Genomic DNA, 25,073 nt, shown 5'->3' with positions numbered 1-25,073 from the left:
TAAATACCATTCATTAGTAACTTATTTTCCCTGGAGTCTTGTGAAGTGTGAATTTAAAGGCTGCTCTATCTGGAATAGTATTAAAATTACAAGTGCATTTTACATTCATGAGGCAGGAAAAAAAAAAAAAAAAAAAACCAACGATCCTCCGGTCCTCGGGATTCTCTTAACTGTGTGACTCGTTTCAATTAGTGTACTTGATCATTATAGAACCGTTCGTGTTGCCTCTTTAACACATTTGTCTTTGGCATCCTCTGCACCGTTGCTTTCCTGTGGTAGCCCAACACTGTCCTGCAGGTTTCCAAGTGTTCTTGGGGGCCATAATGAGGCAAGGCAAATGCTGATACAGATTCATCAGTTGAGGGGTGGCCTGTTTTCCCCTCCTCTGTGGGTTTGGATCCTTGATCAGCAGTCACACAAGACGACTTTCTGCTGTGCAAATTAAATAAAGATTCAACCAGCAGGCCTTCCTTTCCATTATCACCCATTTCCATTTTTTAAGGCAAGTAAAAATAATGGTGGAACAATATCTTTTAAAAAATTACTAGAGCAACATAATGCATGATATACAATTTATAAAATAGGACAGCAGAATTCACTACAGAAATAAAACATGGGACTTGGGACAGATTGCATTATGCTCTGAAAAAGTGGAGTAACTAAGGGTAACCATAAAGCTCCGTATTTATAGACTGCCTTTTCCCTGAGGATCTCAGAGTGGTTAATGTTCCAGAAGTGATGGTACTTACGGACTTGTGCACCATCACTTAAGCACCGTCTTTTTTTGGCAGAGGTGCCTGTTTGCTATGAAGCCACATACTGTGCACAGAAGCATTTATATAATTAAGTCCATTATAAAAACTGTAACCCACCTGCTCCTAAGAGATTATCAGCTACAAAAAAGAACTACTTTGTTAGGTATAAGCATTTGCTGAAAATCTGTCTAACCTTGGGCGGGTTGCTCTGATCACTTGCTCAACAAAGAGTGTTCACGAGGGGCTCTGTTGAGGCTCAGACTCCGGGATCTCTTTGCAGCCCCTTTGATCCTTTTATAAAGGGACAAGGCTGGTTTTCTTCAGTTACATCTTTCTTGTCTGTGAACCAAGGGATCAATATAAGTTTGCTTGCCTTTGGATGCCCTTCACCACTGTGGCTGTTGGGCCCATATCCTATGATTCCATCCTATTCAGAAATGGCCTTGACCTAGAATACTTGGAGAGCCAAGGAGAATACTCATCCCCAAGACTGTTAACCCTGTCTGTAGGGTGAACAGCTCATCCCAATGAATACATTCTCGTAAACATTTTGTCTGGTCGGTTGACAATTTGCTAACAAAGCAATCTAGTGATGGCCTCACTTTTGCCTCATTAAGACTGCATAGTCGCAAAAGTAACTTGTGAGAGCTGACTTTGTGGTATTTCCAGTAGAAAGAGGCTTGGTTGGTGGTCTCAGAACTTCCATGGTCGGAGAGGTGTGAGTACTGTACCTTCTCAAATAAAGACAGTTAAGATGCTTGTCCAGCTGCAGTTTGCAACAACAAAAAACCACACTTCTTGCAAATACTCTGCCCCCCAAAAAATGCTTTATTGCAATTACAAGAGAAAGTACTCGATACAAATTATTTGACAAACTGGAGGAGAGTGGGAAATGTTCAGAATTGCTATTCTTCAAAATGAGTTCACCACATTTGGAAACGAAGAATTCTTCTCCCTACATCCTACCCCCACTTTTTCAAAGGCGGCCATTAAACAAATTCACAAGGAGAGGGAAGGAAAAGCCATGGGCTAGTCCACTGGCCAACACCAGGTTAGGTGAATGTTTATGGGTTTTCTAACACAGAATTGGTATCTAGAAAGCATTGCTGGCTTTGGGGCTTCGACAACGGGTGAAGCTGCAATTGTCATAATAGGCAGACTCCCTGCAGCCCAGCTTTGCTTGCTTTTTGGCACATGTTTTCTCTACAGTGCCAGGATTTCTAGAGTAGCTTGGACTCTTGTATGATTGGCCAGTTAAAGTCACCATGCCAGATTGTCTTGTGATTGTTCTTTTTTTTTTTTCCTTGAGGATGGAAAACCAGGCATAGTGTAGTTTGCAGGAGGACAGTTTTGGTAAATCTTAGCCTGATCACAGCTGCAAGGTTTTGAAAGTCTGTCCTCTTGAATAAAATGAAAAGTCACTGACTGGGTCATTATCGCTACTCAAATGAAACAAATATGGATACTTTAGTCCAGTGGTATCATTGACAGGTGTTTGCATCTCAGAGTGGGTGGGTACTGTATTCAGACACAGGAGAACAGGAAGTGAACAGTAGTATCCCTCCCTGCAGTTTAGGATTTTTTTTTTCATTTCCACACTTTTTTTGCTGACACTCATTTGAAGTGACTTTTGTCACCTTTAATATCGATGTACTTAGGCACCAAATATGATTTAGCGCTTCCTCTGGTGAGAGAATTTTTCTTTAGTTCTAAAAATCCCAAGTGACTGTGTGGTGTTACCTTCAACCGGTTATCTCAAAATATACTAAGCAGATTCAAGAATCATTAAAACAGAAATGATTGGAGGAGATGAAAATTGATTCCAATTCTATAATCTCTTCCTTTTCTATAGGATCTAGGAGGTAAATGTTTATGGAAGTTCTCATAAATTTGAGTGGTGCAGCCAGGATAATCTGATCAAATCTCTAATATCCAATAGTGGAGTCATCAAAATGGATAAAGAAATGAAAATTCCATTATATTTCACTGTGATTTGGAAATATTCAGTTCTTCTTGGAAAAAAAAAAAAAGGCTTGAAACATAAACCTCGTATTAGATAGCCTTGTCTAAACCACGTGACTCTACCAAGCGGGGCCAAATTGAGTCTTTCTTCCCCACAGGCAGGTGGGTCCCCCAGTTAGCTCTTCAAAGCCAAGCTTTGATCTGGGTGGGGAGGGCACACACTTGGGGGTAGCATTTAAGACACTGAGATGCATAAGTACCTGGTTCAAGTCCCAGCTCCTCCACTTCTTATCCAACTTTCTGCAGGATGTATACCCTCCCAGGCAGCAGACGATGGCTCAAGTACTTGGGTCCCTGCCACACATTTTGGAGACTGAGAGGGGTTTCTGGGCTCTGGACTTCGGCCTGGCTGTTGAAACCAGCAAATGGAAGATAGATCTCACTCTCTGCCTTTCAAATAAAAGGGAAACTTTTTTTTTTTTTTTTTTTTTTTTTGACAGGCAGAGTGGACAGTGAGAGAGAGAGACAGAGAGAAAGGTCTTCCTTTTGCCGTTGGTTCACCCTCCAATGGCCGCCGCGGTAGCGCGCTGCGGCCGGCGCACCGCGCTGTTCCGATGGCAGGAGCCAGGTGCTTCTCCTGGTCCCCCATGGGGTGCAGGACCCAAGGACCCGGGCCATCCTCCACTGCACTCCCTGGCCACAGCAGAGAGCCGGCCCGGAAGAGGGGCAACCGGGACAGGATCGGTGCCCCGACCGGGACCAGAACCCGGTGTGCCGGCGCCGCAAGGCGGAGGATTAGCCTGTTGAGCCACGGCGCCGGCCAAGGGAAACATTTTTTAAAAATATTTTATTTATTTGAGAAGTAGAGTTACAGACAGAGAGAGGTCTCCCATCATTTGCTGGTTCACTCCGCAAATGGCCACTACAGCCAGAACTGGGCCAATCCAGATCCAGATGCCAAGAGCTTCTACAGGTCTACCCACGCAGGGGCCCAAGGACTTGGGCCATCTTCCACCACTTTCCCAGGCCATAGCAGGAGCTGGATTGGAAGAGGAGCGCAGCCAGGACTAGAACTGGCACCCATATGGGATGCTGGTGCTGCAGACGGAGGCTTAACCTACTGCACCACAGCACCAGGCCCTAAAATGAAAACAATTTTTAAAAATCCACATATACCACCAGTCACAGTTAAAGGAAAATCCTTGTACACCTATTAGAAACTTGACTTTGCTTCAGTGCTCTGATGTTAAATATGCCTAGATTTCAGTTTCCTTCTATTGCATAACCCTGTGTGTTCACAAGTTTTCCTTTGGTTTGACGGCAGGCTTCGATGGCTGAGAATAGTATACCTCTATACACTACTGCTTCCATGGGAAATCCCACTCTGGGCAATTTAGCCAGCGCAATACGGGAAGAACTGAATGGGGCAATGGAGCATACCAACAGCAACGAGAGCGACAGCAGTCCGGGCAGATCCCCTATGCAAGCCGTGTGAGTACTGTCCACTCGAAAAGCCTTGGCTGGCCGGCCCCACCCAGCCGCTTTGTTTTATGTACGCACAAGCCTTCCTGTGACCTCTGCATAGGCCTGTTTTATAATTTCTGATTTCCTAGGATCCAGGTAAAAGTTTGTGCTTCGAAAGAAATGTTTAGGTCAGTGTACGTATGAAAAAGGACAGTCTGCTAACTTTCCCATAAAAAATAGTTTCATCCTGCCCTAAAAGTGCATACAACAGTAAAGCAGGAGATAAATGCACTATTGCCGCTCCACCCTGTTTTACATCTCAGGCCATTATTTAAGCCACATTACCTTTTTCTCCTAAAACCAGTTTGTATCTCTATGCAAAAGTTTGCAATCTGTTCACCTTTGAGGCGTGCTGAATGTAGCAGGGAGTAAAGGTGTTTACTTTTCCGTGTGATAAGCCTCACCAAGAATGCAGTACTGCAGCATTACCACCAAGCAGTAATGATGGCACAAGTGAAAGGTGGCGTGATTTATAGATTGCTCTTAAAATATCAAAAGGAAAATTAATAGGAGCATTACAGCAGCAGACGGCAGTGTAATGAGTGCACATATAACTGAAGTGATGGGCAGCGGTTGCCCATGCTGAATGGGAATGGCACCGGGATCAGGCAAACCACAGGAACGGCCCAGGCCACAAGGCTGAGAACCCCCTGTGGCCCAGGAAGAGCTTCAAAAGAGAGAAAAGAAACCTTATTATCCCAAATGACTTGATTTGCAGGGGGTGGTGTGGAAGGACATTCTTCCTTATAGTCAGTTTCCGGGAAACTCTTGCCCACTTTAAGGGAGTAAGCCCATTCAACATTTCCAATAGTGTCAGCTCCTCGAACAGGCCTCTTGTCTACCATTCTTCCTGAATTACTGATCAACATCTTATTTTAAGATGTGAGTGATGCGAATGGAAAATATGACCTGTAGCAATTAGGAACAGAATGAACTGGCATCTAGTGACAAAAAATGCTATCTGCCAACATAATTGGAGGGTATAGGGGAATCTGAAATTTGATTTTCCAGCATTTGAATTTCATGCCCAACGTGCTTTGAAAAGGATCTTTGAAACATGGCAATAATCATTTTTAATTGATATGAACAGTCTCTTAGCATTTCCTTCACAACATTTTAAGATTGTGTTTATCTTTCACACTGCTGCTGCTGTGTTTCATCCTTTCTAAAGCAACCTGCTGTCTCCCCGACTTTATTGTTATCACAATCAGATTCATCTTTAAATCATTCTCATGACAGAAGTATTTACTCAGATATTAAAGAAGTTCAGAGAAAATGTAAACTGGCATATAAGCAAATTCCATAAAAACTCATTAAAGCAAGATGTCTAAAGTTGCCGAACGGGAAAGATACTAGTCCTCATAATCTGTATACCTCTGAGGGTTAGCTGATGTATGTTCTTGTTCTATGACACAAAGGTTGGCTGTTTAAAAAGGGACGATGTTTAAATACAAGCCTCCCAGGCAACAGTGTAAGGTGATGCTAATTTTGCTGTGCAAAATAAAATCACTATAAAGTTAATTTGCATAACAACTTTGTCTTCAGTGATACTGGAGTTAAAACAGTGTTTTACAGCAGTCATCATTTTTAAAAGAAACTCCATGAAGATGTCAAAATGCGTTGCTCAGCTATCATGGGCATACACGGTTTGCTAAGTGTAACTATGTGAACAGCAGACTCCCTGTGCCTATGACACCAGGGCTTAAAGGACCTTGTTAGGATGGCAGCCCAGCTAATATCTGTTGCAACAGTTCAACTCTTCATTCTTGCTTTATCCATGACCCTCTAATACACTATACTGCATTTGTCTCTAGACAATAAAAGTAGTCACCTACTTTTATCCTGATAGGAGCTACAAAGCAATATATTCCATGCTATGCAGACACCCCCACAGAACACAATGCCTTTGAACACTAGTCAGTTTTATTTAAAAACTCTTGTCTTCCCAGAGTGGCTAAACCAAGGAATTACTCAGTTGGGGATTGGAAGGGCAATGTGTGGCTTTGCAGTTACCCACTGGTTAGGCCTTTGGAGGTAGGTGTTAGAGAAACCAAGTAGGGGTGGGGAGGGGCCTGCCGGGGAAGAAGGTGCGCTTGTAGGTGAAGCACAGCAGCCTACAGAGTCTGTGTCTTAGCTGAAACTTATCTGACATGGAAATCTATTCTGCTCACTCCCTGAATCACTACAGGCCTCTGTCACTAAATTTGCCACTCAGATATCTGCTGGTCTGGAGAAATGTCCTGAAATTGAAATTAATAGCTAACATGATTGTGTTGGCAGGTTGTCACACAGATCTAGTCATTAGTATTTGTTGGGGATCCACAGGGTTAGAGCTAGCACTCTGTCTTTGGGATAGTACGTAATTGTCAATTTTCACTGCCAGTATTGGGAGGAAGGGGGAATATTCTCTGATGCTGTCAACTGTGTTTTGTGGGAGCCTTCCACGTATCTAATGTTTTCTTAGCTTAGCAAAACATTTGTCAAAGTCCAAAACTATAGAGCAAGAACTTAACATTATGACTTCTTTTTCTTCTCCCATCTCCCCACAAAGCTTGATTTTATCTTATGCCATCAGATTGTGGTTTCTAAGTATGAAAAAAAAATTCAGATAGTTTAAAAAGTGAAGAGAAAATGTTGATATAGAAAATGAAATTTGAACCTCAGTACGTGGCTAAGTAAAATAAAAATTCTTACCCAATGGCTATTATGAAGTAACAATTCTCTACAATGATCCTGAAATGTCAAGAAATGTTCACCATTGTCATTAGTTCAAGAAACACATTTTTTTTAATTAACCTCAATTTATCTTATATTTAAAAAATATTTTGTTGCTTAGGTATGATTAGTTGTCCTGATGAGATTGAGTAGACAATGGTACAGCCACTTTGGAAATTAATAATTGCAATAAATATCATAAGAACCCTAAAGATGTTTTGGACCGTTTCCCCAGCAATTCCATTCTCAGACATTTATCCAAAAGAGGTAAATCAACAAACAGATTAATGGATAAAATGGGTCTTTATGTTAACAGTAAAAAGAAGGAAAAAAAGGATGGATGAAAAGTGCCCAGTATTAATACACAGAGGAATCCCATATCACTGTTAAAATTATAACTTCAAGGTTGCAAAAAATAAAGCAGGGATTTATTTATTTATTTATTTATCTACAATGTAAGACATACAATGGGAAGACAAAGGCAAAAAACAAAAATCTGATCTCAATTAGGGGGTCTACTGGCTATTTCTCTAATTTTAAGGAACAATAATCAATATCCTAATTCTTCCCAAAAGAATACAGGAAATTCTACCAGGATGACTGACTGCACAGGTGTACAGTGCATTGCAAGAACAGGGTTCCATGCTAAGACCACAGCACTTGTTTCAGTTTTCAAGCTAGGGACCTTATATTTTCTGTTTGCAGTGGGCTCTACAAATTAGTAGCCATTTCTGTGTCTTATGCCTTCAAAAAATTAAAAATACATGGAGAGCCCCATGTAAAATGTACTACAATACAGCTTTGCTGTGTTTTGTTTTGCAAACAGTTTTTAAAGAATAGACGCATGATATTTTTAAAGCTATTTGTCTGCCATCGGAGCCCCTCAAACCCTCTCTCTGCTGTGCTAATTTTAGAGTCAATTGATTCTGAAGGCTCATGTCTTAGAGGGCAGTCCAAAGCACTCCTCTGTTTGTTTTTAAATGGTTCAAGGGGCCTTTGGGGTTTGCATACAGCATCAATTATTTAGGAAGCCAACCATCCCCAGTACCACCTCTTATTACTAATACTTGATAATGTCAATTAAAGAATCCTCCCTTCTGCAAAGCCTGTCCCAGAGATGGGACTGTTTGAACTTGAATGGTTCTTTTACATATCAAAAGCCCTGTAACAGAAAGTAATTTGTATTTGCAAAGGATCTGTTGTAAATATGATTTCCGAACAACATTTCTCAATTGTTATCGGAGTGGGTTTGTGTGATCCCCCCAGTCCCCTTCGTGTGAACCAAGCGCTAGTCCATAATGAGAAAGTTGGCAGATCTCATCGCAGCCCGTGCGTCCCGGTGGCCGCTACCAGCCGGGCCTCATGTTTTGCCTTGTTTACAGCTGACAGCGTTATTATTCTGATTGGGCCTCTGCTTTCTTATCATATTGTTGTGTTGAGCAAGCCTTTTCCTCTCCGTTTGTGTTTCCTGGCAGGGCTTTTCTTGCCTTATTGACAGTTTGTAAAAATATGCATTAATTTGGAGTTTCAAGCATGTATCATGGTGTCTCTTTGCTGTGTTTGCTTGAAGTTGATTAATGATAGAACCTCGCTTGGGGTCGTCCTCTGGAGAGTTCTTTCACAGGTTCTGCATGTTAACTAGCAAAGCAGAACACACAGCAAGCCATGATTAGCCCAGGCTCCGGCGCTCAGTGGTCCCCACAAACTGCCGTTGTATTACAGATTCTTGTTTCTCACAGTTATTTGAAGATTGGTATTCATTCACCCAGGATGCCACTAAGGGGCCTGTTAGCTGGTACTCAAAGCATCACCTGAGAGCTTGTTAGAGATGCAGAGTCTCAGGCCCCACCCTAGACCTGCTGGATCACACACTGGCTTTAACTAGGGCCTCAGCTGATGTGGATGTGTATTGAAATAGGACAAACACGAGTAGGGAGAAGAGGCCTGCTTCTGTCCAGAGATCAGTCACTGTTGGGCAGTGCCAGCCAGAAGAACTTACTGTGATGATGGAAATGTTCTCTTTCTGCACTGTTCAGTATGGGAGCCACTGTCCAGTGTGGCCCTGGAGCACTTGAGGAGTGTGGCCAGTGCAACTGAAAAACTGAATTTTACATTGCATGAGGTTTTCATTTATTTTAATTTAAGGAGCCACATGTAGCCAGTAGTTGTTTTAGTGGACAGAGCAGCTCTGGAGCGCGACTTTTCTGTTGCACCAAAACGCCTCATTGCAGTAGGTTGGCAAACGCCCTCATTGAGCCTTTGCTTGCTTTTCCAGACATCCTGTACACGTCAAAGAAGAGCCTCTCGACCCAGAGGAAGCTGAAGGGCCTCTGTCTTTAGTGACAACAGCCAACCACAGTCCAGATTTTGACCACGACAGAGATTATGAAGATGAAGCAGTAAATGAGGACATGGAGTGAACGTCTGGGTGGGCCGACCCCAAGAATGAAGATTGGAAAAAGAAAAAAAAAAAAAAAACAAAAAACGAAAAAACCACGTCAAAAGTTAGCAGTGAAATTGTTCTCCATTTGTTGTACAGTCTGGAGGATTTTCACTACATTTTGACAACTCTGAAATGTGTTAACTCTTAGTGCCATCAAGAATCCCATTTGGGAGTATTTTTGATTTTTCTACTTTTTGTTGAAAAAAGGAATTTGTACTCTGTGCATTGGATGGACTTGTTTGGTACTTGGGATTTTCCTCTCTTAACAGTCAACATCAGTGTTGTAAATTTACTAAACTGATTCACTTTTAGCAGCAGACTTTGAACTGCAGTCCTGCCAACGTTGGACACTGAGGACACCCGACTGAGCTTGTGCACCTAAGCTGCAGACCAAGCCTTTGCCCAGAATTTAAGGATTCCAATGGACGACCTATTTGCACAGTACTGCATGTTGATTATCACTGCCTTTACTCCATTTTTTTGTTTGTTTTTTTTTTTTTTTTTTTTTTTGCTTCCAGTTGGGATGGGGAAGGCCTTTGTGTGTGTATTGGGGGGAGGGGTTAAAAATAATTATCCCAAACTTTTTAATGTATTGCTTTTTTTTTTTTTTGCTTCTACTATACCATTTTAAGTTCTGACCTCAGGCCTCCATTTGGGCCCATGGCCTCTTGGAGGCTTAAAGTTTTCTGTACCTTGTGATGAATGTTAATAGGTGTTTTTATTATACAAAGCTGAATGTCATTTCTCGTTTGTAGTTTTCTGTCACTCATTCCATTTCCCTTCAGACATCACCATGTTTCTCTAAAGTCAGAAAACATTCCGTTTTGGTCTTTTTCTAAAAGGTCCCAAATGCTGCACTCTACACATGAAGGTCCTCTCACACAGACGTGACATCCTGCCAGAAAGAGAATGAATGACAGAAAAAAAAAAAAAAAAAGACACACTCTAGGAACAATGCAGATTCATTCCACAGAGCAGTATTGGGGGTGGTAAGGGGGTTGTTTCAGATTTCCTCCTCCTCTTTTTATTTTCTGCAGCTACCATCATTCTTAATAAATGCCACAGCATTCTACCAGCACAAGGAAACATAAGCAGCACCAGAAAAAAGATCCCATCATAATTAGACTGAAAATACGGCCATGGAAGGCTCTCTCTCTTCTGTAACTAAGGGGCAGTGGGCAGCAGTCTCTCTCAGAACCAGCATGGGTGGCTTTGTTTGCAAGATGGCCATAAATAGGGCTGGCTTCTCTGAGCAGCTTTGCAAAAACATGGTTTACAGGTCAGTTCAGACCTCTTTGGTGGCATTAATCTGTTTGAATACAAATTAGATTTCAGATTGAACCTGTATGGCAGTTAATGAGGGCTGAGTTCAGCAAATGCTCAAGTATTAATTTCCAATGTGCAAATTTGGTACTGCAATTCAGATTGTTATACAATATTGTCACACCAACCCAGTATCAAAAACCAATACGAGACACTGGGCAAATGGAGGCTCACCTCAGCCCTTAGCTTGTGAGGAATCCAACACGGCACGCAGAATGTAACGGTGACAGGTCAGTGCCATCTCCATCTTTGGAACCCCTCCACACCTCCAGTCTGCATCCACTTTCCTGTCATTTGTTTATCTAGGACCGTAGATTTTTAGTTTGAGAGCCTTTTGAAGCTTAATTTATATTCTTCATACCTTTTTTCCCCTAAAATTACCAAAGATGTTACACAAAGGTAAATTATGTTCTCTGTTTTATGCTTTATCTGATGAAGCCAAATATCCTCTTATTGTTGATCAAAGGAGGCGAAAGAATTTAGAGGCAAATGAAGAGATATAGGCTATTGCTAACCTGAGAAAGAGAACTGCTCCTTCATCTTAGAGTAAATTTAGAAGACCAAGTAGATCATGGAACCAAAGTTGTTACTTTTTTCTAGTTGTTTTCTTTTTTCTTTTTGTTTTCCTGTACCTCTACTGAGACCAAAACTCATTTTCTATAAAGAGAAATCATGGGACTACAGAAGATTAAACACAGGACACAGTATTCAAGGAGCGACAGAAGGAAGGGAGTCCCATCTCAAAGAAAAAGAAATTAATGTGTGCCACTGAAAACTAGGGTATCCAATAGAGGAGAGACAGTTAAAATTTGGAGAGAACAAAAAAGCTTCCACAATTGAACTAGACCACATAATAGTATTTCTAGAATAAAAGACATGTTTTAGAAAGATTGTATGCCACTTTTGTTTAAGAACCGTGCTATGATCACTGCATTAATTTTGGTTTATCTTGGCATATGGCCTCTAGTTTGTTTTGTTTTTCCTTTTTCCTTCCTTTACTCGGATTAGGCTTTGGTCAGCATTTTTCATTTACAAAAAAGTAACACTCCCGTCCACTCATAAGCTTGGTACAAAAACCTCTTTGGCGATTACTTTTGAAGCTTCACTCTGCTTTCTGTATAAAGGGCAGTCTGTGGTCACTCAAGACTTTTTTTTTTTAAACTTTTCCAGGCAGCTTCATGATGTGCAGGCAGTAGCCAGACAGGGTCATGGGAAGGGGGCCCTGTGCTTCTAAACTGAGTGGTTGCTGGTTAGTTTGGTATTCAAAAAGAGGATAAAAATCTGGTAGATTAGTTCATTCTCAGCATGTGTAGCTAGACATGAGTAAAGATAACAGCATGAGAAACTGTTAGTACGCATACCTCAGTTCAAACCTTTAGGGAATGATTAAAATAAAAAAAAAATACATTTCACTCAGTTGCACTTAGTCGCGTATGTCTTGCATGCTTAGTCTAAAGACTGTAGCAAAAAAAAAAAAAAAAGAAAAATTAGATTTTTACATATCTTTGCAGGTATCACAGCCTTGCAGAAGAACCAACTGAAAAAAAAAAAATTCTCAGGCTTTACAGCAAGCAAACTTCACTATGATTTTTACAATTCTGAATCTGTATCCCTTGGGGGTATTCCAGTCGCTTCTTTAGGATGGGGTTTATTATGTTGTACATATATCCCAATGTGTCTGTGTGATCTTTGTCTTTTTTGGGGGAGGGCGGAGGGTGGTTCTTTTTTTAGATACTGTTCCTAAAAAGGAATAAATGCATACACCTGTTTGTCAAAACACCTTTGCTTTTTGTGCAACTGCTTTGTATTAACGATACTTTAAAAAATATCTTTGGAAAAAAACTACTGTATGTAATGGAATTGCAGAATATGCTGCACATGTATTTTATTTAGTTATTCTTGCTTTACAAATATTGGATGACATTTCCTGACATGTAGGAGGAGGGACAAACTCCCCCTCCCCCCTTTGGCTTTTAAATTGTAACATAGTTGACAGATTTTTTTTTTTCTGTTCTCATTGATTAGAGCATTTTGTACAGGTTTTTATGTGTGTGTGCGCGTGTGTGTGCGTGTGTGTTAATCTGTTTTTTGATACATTCCTATCCCTTGTGTTTATCCTACCACTGCCTTCCTGGCTATCTTAAACAAGTTCATACATTTGAAAAGAGAAAAAATATTGTTTAAAAAAATGTTTTCTCCTGCTGCAGTAAATATTTTGCATGATGAAATTCCAGGGTCACACTTTCAAAGTTTATCAGTGAAGTAGTGATTAATAACGGGGAGTGTCAAAATACTGAATCTTTATATATAAAAAAACTTTACAAGGTGCCAAGATGTAAAGACAATTTGTTACTTTATTTTTTCTTAAAGAAAAGCGTACATGAGGGAGGTAGTCCTATGTATCAGACAAACGTGCTGTCACCTATGAGGATCCATGGACTCGGTCGTCCCTAGAGTCTGACCATATACCACGAGTTAGGCTGCCTCATTCGACGAGCAATGATAGGAAGTACCAAGGCTTATGTAGCTAAGGAGTGACTGCCAGTCCTGCCACCTTTGGATAGCTCTAATATAACTATTAATACCTCCTACAGCATTCCATTAGACCTAGGAAAGAAAACCTTTGGTTCTTAACCCCAAATATGTAAGTCATTAGCTTTTTTATCACATACACAAAGTAGAATTAAAAAATATTTCCTCTCCTTTCCACATTCCAGTTGAGCTCCATTTCCAAGGGCACAAAAATGCACGTGCTTGTAGGGATTTTCAGTCTTCTGGTACCTTTTATTTAATGGCATACCCTCCTGATATTTTGGAAGTCAATTTCACTTTCTGATCCTGATCATCAGATTAATAATTCCAAAGGCATTTCATGGGCCATGTGTGGCTCATGCCCTCTCTGCTACCACAAGCCGTGATGAAGATGGTACAGTCCAGACTGTGAGCATGGTGCTTCATATGTATGTGCTGCCAGTAACAGAAAAAATTCTGTTTTGTTTTGTTTTGATAAGGCATAAAAGAAACTCATTCCTTGACATCAACTGTAATTCCATCATTCCGTGTCTGTGGATACAGACAATAAAAAAAATGTTGTGTAGTCAGTACTAATTACTGACATTATAGCATTCTCAAATGCAATAAAAATGCTGGTGTTCACACTGGTAGTAAAAGTCGCCACAGCCTAAGTTTTTTTTTTTTTTTCTTTTTTTTTTCCTTTTCTGACCTGCTGATATCCTACGTTAGGTTTATCACCAGCTGCTTCCAATACGGAATTAAACTCAATCTGTAATGAAAAGCCCTGTCCTTGGGATTTCCAAGTAATTCTAAGAAAATTTGGAAGAAAGAGAGAAAGAGAGGGGCTATCTTTTCTTTTTAGGAGATAGTGCCTTATTTTTCTTCATCAAATTTTATTTAAAAAAAAAAAAACCCAAAATGTTTAATAACTAGCATTAAGAGCAAACTAAAATTTCAGAGGAAAGCAATTTCATGAATAATTCATCAAAATTTCACATCTGCAAGATTAGTCATCCAAATAAAATGCTAATGTCAAAAACATGCACCGTCTATAATATTCTCATCAAGAAATCTTTTTGCATATAATGATAAATGCTTAGATTAGAACAAATGACTTTATAAAAATGTTCTATCAAAAGTATGCTAGATAACTGCACTGACTGAAGAAAACAGAACTCTATTAGTTAAAGATTCTAGTAAACCATCGGAGTTTTTTTTTTAAACTACACCTTTAGGAAAATCTGCTATTTTCTCTTTAGTACTAGTCTATAATATACATCCTAAGGATTAATGAATGCAAGCGTCATGTTTTCTGTAAAAATTAAGTTGCCAGTGTATTGAAAGCATCATTTTTAAGTGGCCAGACCATGGTAACATAAAACCATTAAGTATATAATTCAGGGCATCACAGCACATACAACGCAAGCCAAGAGATGGCTTGAAAATTAACCTTGCAATCTTTGGCAAAACACCCGCTGATGCTAAGAAATGTGTAAACCTTCTTTCCCAGCATTGTTTTGAAAAGCCCATGTTAGCAGAGTTTTGTTTCTAGTTTCTTTTTTACAAATAGATTTTGCTATTTAGTTGTGAACCAGTGTACCGTTTTCATTAACAGGCCACAGCCTAGAAACCCTCTAGTCTAATAATTAGTAAAACATCTGAACCTGTAATTCTCACCTGATTCTTAGTGAATGTGATATTAGGGTTAATTGCAGGTCCTTTAATTGCCAGGCTTAGACATGAATACTGCTTCTAACATATAGTTGCTAAAACTAAATATGTACACCTGTTTCTTTTAATAGCTGAAGGACCCAAGTCAGGTATGGTGAAGTATTAGTGAAGATTTTGTTGACTGATGCGAACACATTTTTAACTGTTTAGCTCAGGAACTATTCTCTAGCAAGAATCACCTGTATTTATTTTAGGCTTGCCTCCGAAAAACAAGGCAGCAAACTCAAAATAGTGGCTCTTTTTTTAAATAGAGGACTTTATCTGTGCAGCATACACTCTTTTAAGACTATAATTTCACACCAACAGAGGCAGCTTCATGATAGTAACTACTCCCACACCCCCCAAAAGAGTATAATTAGTCTTACTAGATTTTGTCTTCTTCGTTGAAATTACATATTTATGTATAGAATAGTAATCACAATTTATCTTTCACCTTCATTGTAGTTGAGTCAAATAAAATATTCTTTATTTCAAAATAAAGTGAAGTTGGGTCTCAAACCTTCATTTCAGGAATTGACTGATGAAAGGTTTAAGACAATTCACATTTGAGGGAAATTAAATACAGAAACACTGATTTAACTGTGGGATAATATTTGGATTATAAAACTATCACTAGATACAACCTACTTGTATTTATTTTGAAAAGTGTTTTATTTTTTAAAAAAGCAAAATCCTGTGTCTTATTTCCACTTTGTAAAATGACATTCAGTGCTTAATACATACATCTATCTCCATATACACTTAATGCCTAATACATATATATGTATGTATGTATGTACGTATATATATATACGTATCTCCACCCAGTTGAAATTGTCAACCATCCTATTTTTTTGTTGGTGGGTGAGAAGGCCTTATACCAAGGATACAGGGAGGGGGACAGACAAGCTTTAAGTTATAATGTTAATTTGAAGGTAACTGGCCTCTCAAGAATTAATTTCAGCCAAAGCAATAATCATTATTTACCAGCATGTGACATTTTTATCACTCATCATATTAGCAAATTTCCATTGAAAATGCTAAAATGGTTCGTCATAAGGCAGATAACTGCTCTGGCTGTAAAAATGACCAACAGAAGTGCCAGTACTCAAACATTAAATTATACTGTAATTAATAAAGACAGTTAAACTGTCTACTAGCAACAGCAATTTAGGTAACCACATTTGATCGGCTATAAATTGTAACTGCATTAAAATTCCAGAAATATTAGCAATATGGATTACTTGATGGAAGTTGGTGCTGATCACTAACTCGCCTCTTTTTTTTTTTTTTTTTTTTTTTTTTTTTTTTTTACAATGGAAGCACAGGTCATGTTGACCACAAATCCGTAAGCGAAGATCAGGCCTTAGCACTTTTAATCTTGTGAAACAAGCAATTACAAATAGTTGCATCGATTTGTTAAAAAGCTTTAGGTGACATAAATTGTTTCTTGTTTAGCTTATTGCTCTGATATATAAATGTCACCAAGTCCAGTATTAATTGGGGCCATAGAACAACACAGGGTGGCCTGTGTGGCTTCCAATCAAGAATTTGTCAGTCCTTTTGTGAACGTTCTCAAGGGCGCCTCTCCATCAGCTGATTTCTCATTAGTGACAAGAGAGAAAAGGAAAACATTTTGTTACGTGAACTCTTTAATGCGAGCTTAATTTCTAGTTCTAAACCAAATTGAAAGATTTTGGACTTGCTTTCTTACCATCTGACATAAAACATGAAGAGATATTTTAAAAATATCTTCGAAATAAAACAATATTTGCAAGGCATTTCAGCCCCTGAAAAGCTAACACTTTTTCTCTCTTCTCAATATATGGGACTATATGTGTTTCCTTGGGTTTCTATTTCTACACTGAAAATACAATTTCAAATGGCTTGTGCATGCTATTGACTTAGCATAAATCAGATGTATCATATATACTTTCTTTGGGTTGGCATGCCACTTAGAAAAATATGTGAGATTCTGGGGGGAAAAAAGTCTGGAGAAAATTTATTAAATAGAAGTTTTTACTGTAATAGAATATTAATGTAAGCCAATGCTCATTTGCCATTAAGCTGATCCTTTCTTAACATACACATGCTTTTTATTATTTTGCACTCAAGCACAAATTCCACATTCAAAGACTTTCCATCTAGTCGGGAATGTCTCTGGCAAGAAACATGTCAAGAAATCCCGACCTCCAGAAAGACAGCAAACGTCCACACAGCATTAGCCCACTAGTCAACGAATGCAGACCCATTCCCAAAACCTAAGACCAAGGCTGGTCAACAGAGTGGAATAGGGAGAAACAATTATTCTTTAAATCCTTCCTTACTGCTGCTACTCCACCAGTGCACAGATGAAAATGTTTGATTTGCAACATAAAAGATTCATTAATTACCACTTGAATATTTAAAGCTATTTTGCAGTCTAACAGAGATAGATAAAGCAGTGAATTAAAACCTCTAATAAAATTGTAAAAATATTTCGGTAAGTTTACCCGTGTTATGATTTAGGGAAAGATTCAAGCATTCTCACGGAATAGAGTCTTAGCAATTTTCAAGAGTGTGTTTGAAGAAAGGAGCTAAGTGTTCTGGGAATAATTTGTTTCTCACTTTCAAATGTTTACTAATAATTTATTTTCAAATGAAGCTTCCTACTTTAGGACTCCATGGATGGAAAAAATTCTCCAAGTAGTTATGAGCATTGTGTATCTGATTCAGAAATTAAAATTCTTTCAAAAGTATTCAGTTGGGCTGAAGGGTTTAGAAACTATCACATAAAGTGATTTTTCTTCCCACAAAACATACCAACTCTAAAACCACCCAGCCCCAAGAAGACAGCCTTAGTACCCCCTCTTTCCCGTTTCCACAGCATCTGATTTCTCTATCCATGATTCATGAGAGTATTTTCGTGTTTGGATCCTGGGAAAGAGGATCCTATACGATGCCAAGTCCACACTGTGCAATCAAACGCTAGAGAAGCTGAATAGCAGGTTACCAGTTCCAGCCCTGACCATAAGGAGCTGGGTGACTGGCAGGTTACTTCATCTTTTTGGTCTTCAGCTTCCTCTTTCCGTTATTTGAGGATGTTTAAAGGAGGGAAAGAGTTCATTCCACTTCTCATTGTTCTAAAATTTTGCAGCATATTCCTCCAAGAGACTTATCTTGATACGAGTCATAGTATCATCATAAAAGTTTGTGTGGCACTCCATATTTCGCCAGTATTACGAGGTGGTCTTAGCAAACCCTGCCTTGTAACATGGCCTGTTAGAATCAAATTTCACTAGCATGTATGCTTGCTTCCATTCATTAATCCCTCCACAAATAAGCCTAAAATATATTAAATGACCTACTCAAACTCAACACTGGAGACACAGCTGGAAATCAGACACAACCTTTGGCCTCATGGTTGTGGAATACATAGGAAGAGCACTTAACTCCACTGGGGACAGTCAGGGAAGCTTCCCGCAACATGCAATGTAAATGAAACTTAAAGTGTGTATAAAAGTATGCAGTTATGGGCTGGCACTATGGTGCAGCAGGTTTAAACCCAGAGTCTGCAACACCTGCATCCTATATGGGTGCCAGTTCAAGTCCCGGCTGCTCCACTCCTGGTCCAGTTGCCTAATAATGCACCTGGGAAGCAGGGGAAGATGGCCCAAGTCCTTGGGTTCCTGCATCCATGTGTGAGATTAGGATGGAGTTCCAGGCTCCTGGTTTGGGGATGGCTCAGCCTCAGCCATTTGAGGAGTTAATTAGCAGATGGAAGATCAATTTCTCTATTTCTACCTCTGCCTTCCAAATAAACTTTTTTTTTTTTTTAAAGAGTTTTCAGCTAGAAAGAGGAAAAACAAAGTCAAAGCAGAGGATATACAGCTCCGGAGTGTGAGAGGTATGGAGCTTCCTAACAGTGGTCAGCAAGAAATGTTAAACCTGGAATTATATCATCATTTCAGTCATCAAGTATCTGGCAAAATAGTAATTCCAGTAACTATTCATAGATGTGAGCATTTTACACAATCTAGCTCAATAATTTATCAGAAGGTGGTACTACATGTGCACCACCTTCAAGTTAGGATCCTAAATCATGGCAAGGTCAAGATACTCGCCCTTCTCTATCCCTTCTTTTCCTTGCTCTTGCTGGGATGAGAAGCTGAGAGGCTCAAACCCACTACCACGCTCTGCTGGGAATATTCTGTCCTTCATTCCTCTCATGGATCACACTCTCACGCCCCGCAGGCCTCTACTCAAATGTCAGCCCGAAGCAGCCTTTCCTGACTACACAGTGTAAATAGCGCCCTAACTACCCACTTGACCTTCCCCACTTCACATTCTCCTTCCCCACTTGATTGCTGCCGCTGTACTTATCTTTCAATATTATTCATTCATTTATGTCTTTGCTCACTGTGCATCTCCCTCCAACTCTAAGGGTAGAAATTTTACCTGTATGGTTTGCTGATGTCTTCCCAGAGTGGGCGCCAAGAATCGATGCTTACATCTGTCACATGAACAAACATTACACTGCTAAAAGAACGGAGGTGGGATTTGAACCCCTACAGTGAGATACCAGAGCCTGCTCACAATAAATTATCCCATGCATTCTATGGCCAACAAAACCAAGTATCTTTCCTAAAATTCTCATAGCAAATCTGCAAAGTAGGAATGGTCACCAGTCTCTTACAGACAAGGATGCTGTGTCTTTCTGAATGACACACTCAAGGCTGCATGGAAAAAATCTGGGGCCTTGGTATTTGTTTCTACGGCAAGTGTATTATCAATGGTCAAGCTATATATATATATATATATATATATATTTTTTTTTTTTTGGACAGGCAGAGTTAGAGAGAGAGAGACAGAGAAAGTTCTTCCTTTTTCCATTGGTTCACCCCCCAAGTGGCTGCTACGGCCAGTGCATTGAGGCTGGCGCGCTGCGCTGATCCGAAGCCAGGAGCCAAGTGCTTCCTCCTGGTCTCCCATGTGGGTGCAGAGCCCAAGGACTTGGGCCATCCTCCACTGCATTCCCGGGCCACAGCAGAGAGCTGGACTGGAAGAGGAGCAACCAGGACAGAATCCAGCGCCCCAACTGGGACTAGAACCCGGGGTGCCAGCGCCGCAGGCGGAGGATTAGCCTAGTGAGCCGCGGCACCGGCCTCAAGCTACTTCTAAGAAGCCTCGAAACAAAGAATTTCATATAAAGACACCAAATGTTCTCACACAAGACAGCTTTAAACCACTTAATACTTATTATTAAGCTGTTACAAAATTATCAAATAATGTAGAGTAAAAACATTTAAGTGTGATCCTTAAACAGAGTTATGCCTGTTAATTGCAGTAGCCTGATAGTGAACTGCAGGCTCCGTCTCTTCGACTATCATGATGTCATTATGGCTTGCCTCACCTCAAAGTGGATTATTTCCATTCCTGACTGAAACAGTGATCAGCCCTACAACTTTGAATCTTTATGATAAAGTTCATTAAAAGCCTTTCTAGTGATGTGCGTTTGGCCAAACAGTGAAGATGCCACCTCCCACATAGCAGTGTTTGGGTTCAGGTCCTGCCTCTGTTGCTGACTGCAGCTCCCAGCTAATGCACACCCTGAGAGGCAGGGGGCATGGCTCAAGCAGTTAAGTCCCTGACAACAACATCGAAGACCTGGACTGAATTCCCAGCTCCCAGCCTCAGCCTGGCCCAGGTGCTCGCCCGCGATTTACCCGACCCTGTCTGCCACTCAACTGTATAAATGTCTCTCTGCCTCTCAAATATAAGCATAAAAATAAATTTTAAATATTCCTAACCAGTATGTTAGAACCACCATGAATACATCCAGAATCCCACCCTTTGCTGGGCTCCATGTCCCTGGAGACGACCCGAGTAACAACTGTGAGCTACCTGAGGTCAAAACTCACCCCATCTTCCTCATCACAGGACCACTCGGCGTACCTGACAGACAGCGCATGAATGCATGAGGCCAGGGAAGAGAGGGGCTGCAAATGGAGGCAGAAAAATGGGACTTCAGTCTCCTTAGCCTCTTTGGGCCAGGTACTTAAACCACTCTGAGCATCAGTAAACATACTCATATTACTAAATGGTTAGAACGATTATATGAGCTAGTAATATATATATATATATATTACATATATATATATTACATATATATATATATATATGAAAGTACTTCAAAAAGCCCGCGAAATGAGATTACAAGACTAATCTATGTTGGTTCAAAACTTTTTGAAATCCATGCATATAGAAGGAATTCCAAAAGTTCATGAAAATGTGTATTTTTTAAAAACCGCATGATTTTTTACTGTTTTTGCACCAAAATAGGAGGGTTCCTCAAAAAGTTCACAGAAGGGAGGGGAGTTATAGCATAGTTACTAAGATGCCTACGTCCCACACCGAAGTGCCTGAACTTCAATCCTGGCTCTGGCTCCTTCCTCCAGCTTCCTGCCGATGCAGACCTGGGAGGCAGCAGTGATGACGGCCATGAGGGAGACCTGCGCTGCATATCTACCTCTTAGCTCCAGCCCTACCCCTAGCCTTGGCATTGTGGGCATTTAGAGGGTAAACCAGAAGATGGGAGCTCCTTCCAGCTTTCTGTTTGTCCCTCTCAAATAAATATGGTTGTTTAAAAGTTCATGGAAAATATATGTTATGAAAATATTAGACGAGGCTTTCAAAAATTTTTGTACCACAATAAATATTTAATTCCATGAACTTTTTGAAGTACCCCTCGATGTAAAAGGTAGGTTATGGACAAACGGAACAGTGTGTTGAAAAAAAATAAATGTAGTACCTTTCATTGTACCTTTTAAAATAGCTGGGAGCCAGGTATTAATCACAGGGCCTCACGTAGAAATGTATAATACACCGAGACGTGCTCTTAAGAGGAGAAATCAGCGAATGTGAATAAGATCTGACAGTGAGAATTGGCTAATTTTTTTTTTCATTTTGAGAAATAGACAGACAGACATAAACAGAAATGGAGATTCCCATCTCCTGGTTTACTTCCCAAATTTCTACAACAGTCAGGGCTGGGCCCAAGCTGGAACTCAATCTAGGTCTCCCATGTGGGTGGCAGGAACCACATTACTTGAGCTATCACTGCTCCTTTCCAGGATCTGCATCAACAGAAAGCTGGAATCAGGAGTATCTGGCATGAAGCCCTGGAGTTTCTACGTGGGGCTCAGGCATCTTAACTGGTGTCTTACCTGTTAGGCGAAATGCCCTCTCCCTTTTTTATTTGAGAGGCAGAGACATAGGTATAGAGAAATAGGCAGACCTGGATGATAGTTTACCTACATTCCTTTCTATTCTTTGAATATAGCTCACTTATTTTTCTTTTAAGGTGCTACTCCTCTCTCACCACATCAATGTTAGTTACATTAGCAGGGTCAGCACTTTAGCTGCCTGCTTGGAACTCATCCCAAAACTTTTGTTAAAACTGTTAATAAAATTCTCTCCTGGTGGAATTGTTGTTAGGTAGGACATGAGCCTGAAGGTACTGTTTTTGCTATAATATGGGAAAGGCCTACCAAAATGATGGAAAATGAAGTACTCTGACAATTTTTGGAGACTAAAGAGGTAACAGCAGAAATTGAAAACAACACTGAGATCTAGATCAAGATGGAATGTTAAGAGGGAAGACAAACTAACTGGGAGTAAGAAATAGAGAAACACATAGATATTGATCTTATTGAGTCACTGGACCCAGCCACGCCTGAAGCTAGAGATACACTGTTGGATTTTCAATTATGTGAGTCAATTAAATTCTCCTGTATATGCCAGTTTGGGTTGATATTCTGCTCTTGTAACAAACAGTCCTAACGAATATGCTGTGAGAGTGAAAGCATTCCAAGTTCAACGATCTGAAGGGAGGCCTACATGTCTACAACTCTGATTGTGAGGGAGAGCATGGGGTATATAATGTTTAAAACAACATCAAAAGATGACTGCTTCAAGAGAAATAATCAACTGACCTGCCAAATATATGTTCTGATGTGTCTTCCTCTCACTTTGTACATAAAATTGGAATTCTCAACCACTGGTATTAGGACTAACAATGACGCCTCTTTGGGGCTAAAACACAGGCAACTTGAGTGTGTAATCCAACACAACCCAATATAATCCAAGATGCCAAAAAGGGATAGTTGATCCAGTCACTGGAAAATAACTTGGATGAATTTTATATAATGTTTTGTCATTTCCTGATCAGAGGGAATTTGGTTTTAAGCTTGACTAGATGTAGGTCTCAAATGCAGAATCACAGCTAAACAGAGAGGGGTCACTATACCTGAATACAGCTCTCTAAAACTAGGGGAGTTTTTTTCCCCAAAACATGTCTACATGGTGTCAAATAAGAATGTCAATTAAGAGTATTATGTAAAATATGCCAAACAAAACAGAAAGATAATGAGAAAAGTAGAGAATGGATTTAAGAATGGCATATATTTTATATACTTCCTTCCTCACTAATGAAACATTTTCTTTCTCATTTTCCTTCTTTTCATTCTACCACCAAGCACTACCTCTGTCTATGGAAAAGTCTCCAACTTTCTTACCAAGGGAGGTGTTCCCACAGCTGAAACTCGGCTTGTATGCGCCATTCTGTGGCATCACTGCCCAGTTTTAACTGATTGCTGTTCAATGACATTCAGTTAAATATTTTACATACTGCCCTGGTTTCCTCTACGCAGTAAAGAAGATGACTACAGGCAGTGCCTTCTCCTGGGAATCCACAGTCAAGGTTCCCAGCTCTCACATTCAGAAACGTCCACGGAAAGGTTCTGCTTGGCTCATTCTGAGTCATCCGCGTTCTCCCAGCCAATCACGGTGACCGACAGAGGGAGCAGTATCCTCCATCGGACATTGCTTGTGAGATATGTTTGGCAGGCTCACCAAATTATCACTGAATGGTGTAAAGCTGTTCCTTTATTTTTAAAAAAAGATTTTATTTATTTGGAAGGCAGAGCTACGGAGATAGAGACAGAGAGAACAGAGAGCGAGAATGAGAGCACGTGCAAGAGAGCAAGGTCTTCCATCTGCTGGTTCACTCCCTCAAATAGCCACACAGCCAGGGCTGGGCCAGGCTGAAGCCAGGAACTTCCTCCTGGTCTCTCTGGGCCATCTTCTGCTTTTCCAGGCACACAGCAGAGAGCTGGAGTGGAAATGGAGCATCTGGGACAAAAACTGGCACCCATATGGGATGCCAGCATCACAGGTGATGGCTTTACCCAAGATACCACAATGCCAGTCCCTAAAATTGGTACTTTAAAAGACAATGTTGCTTGGGGAAGCAGTTGTTCACAATGAGTACTAAACATTGTATGGTTGCTTATAGCGCTGAAAGACACAGAAGCTTATAGTTCCCAAATTGTGATAATCTCATGCCACCTCAGAGTTAGGCTTTGTCCTTAGTGACTGCCTACTGTGTGTCACCTTGACAGGCTCTTAGGATTCAATAATAAGCAAAGCAGAACAAAATCCCTTCTTTCCAAAGCTTCCTTTCTAGAAAGAGTAAACAGACTATAGTGAGTTATATAATGATAAGTGGCTGGCAAAAAAAAATAAAGCAGGGAATGGGGACAAAGTGATCAGGAAATGGCTGGTGCAATGTAGTCACAGTAAAGCCATCAATAATAACTTCTGAACAAAGATCTGAAGGAAACAAATGAGACGGCTATCGGAGAAGAACATTCTAAGGAGAGGCAACAGAGATGCCGAAGCTCTGAAGATGGAACAAAAAGAGAAGAGGGTTGTAGGAGGTCATGAGGAAGACATGACATTATGCAGCAATGGCCTCATTGTGAGGACATTGCTTTTCCTGTTGGTGAGAGGGAAGCTACTGGAGAGTTATAAGTATACGCATGATGCGGACTTGGGTTTTTAAAGAATCTGTCTGGCTGTTGCACTATAATGTAGAGAAGAATATGAAACAGACGTTTTAGGAAAGAGACTATGTGGTTGGAACCAACGGGATAACAGTAGAGACAAAATGGAGAGAAGGCACTGTACTTGGAAAATAATCAATGGAATCACCACTAAATTTATTGTCAAGTTTTTTTTTTTTTCAAATGACCTCCAAACTTTTATTGGCCCACCCGCATCCCCAAGGACATCCCGTCTCTGCCGCC

At 40.3% G+C, this 25,073-nt stretch overlaps 1 protein-coding gene across 6 annotated transcripts in view; it reads left to right on the top strand.

Annotated features, from left to right (window-relative positions):
• The window catches only part of FOXP1 (forkhead box P1), a 625,834-nt gene extending 613,333 nt beyond the window's left edge, over nt 1-12,501 (top strand). For all 6 annotated transcript variants that reach the window (XM_062201264.1, XM_062201263.1, XM_062201262.1 and 3 more), the window contains 2 exons: nt 4,042-4,208; nt 9,232-12,501. In XM_062201264.1, coding sequence (XP_062057248.1) covers nt 4,042-4,208; nt 9,232-9,376 — 312 coding nt within the window. In that variant the 3' untranslated portion in view covers nt 9,377-12,501. The remainder of the gene's footprint in view (nt 1-4,041; nt 4,209-9,231) is intronic.
• Nucleotides 12,502-25,073: the final 12,572 nt, after the last annotated feature.

The sequence above is a fragment of the Lepus europaeus genome, chromosome 9 (assembly GCF_033115175.1).
Source record: "Lepus europaeus isolate LE1 chromosome 9, mLepTim1.pri, whole genome shotgun sequence".
NCBI lineage: Eukaryota > Metazoa > Chordata > Mammalia > Lagomorpha > Leporidae > Lepus > Lepus europaeus.
This window is presented reverse-complemented; position numbering and strand designations above follow the sequence as displayed.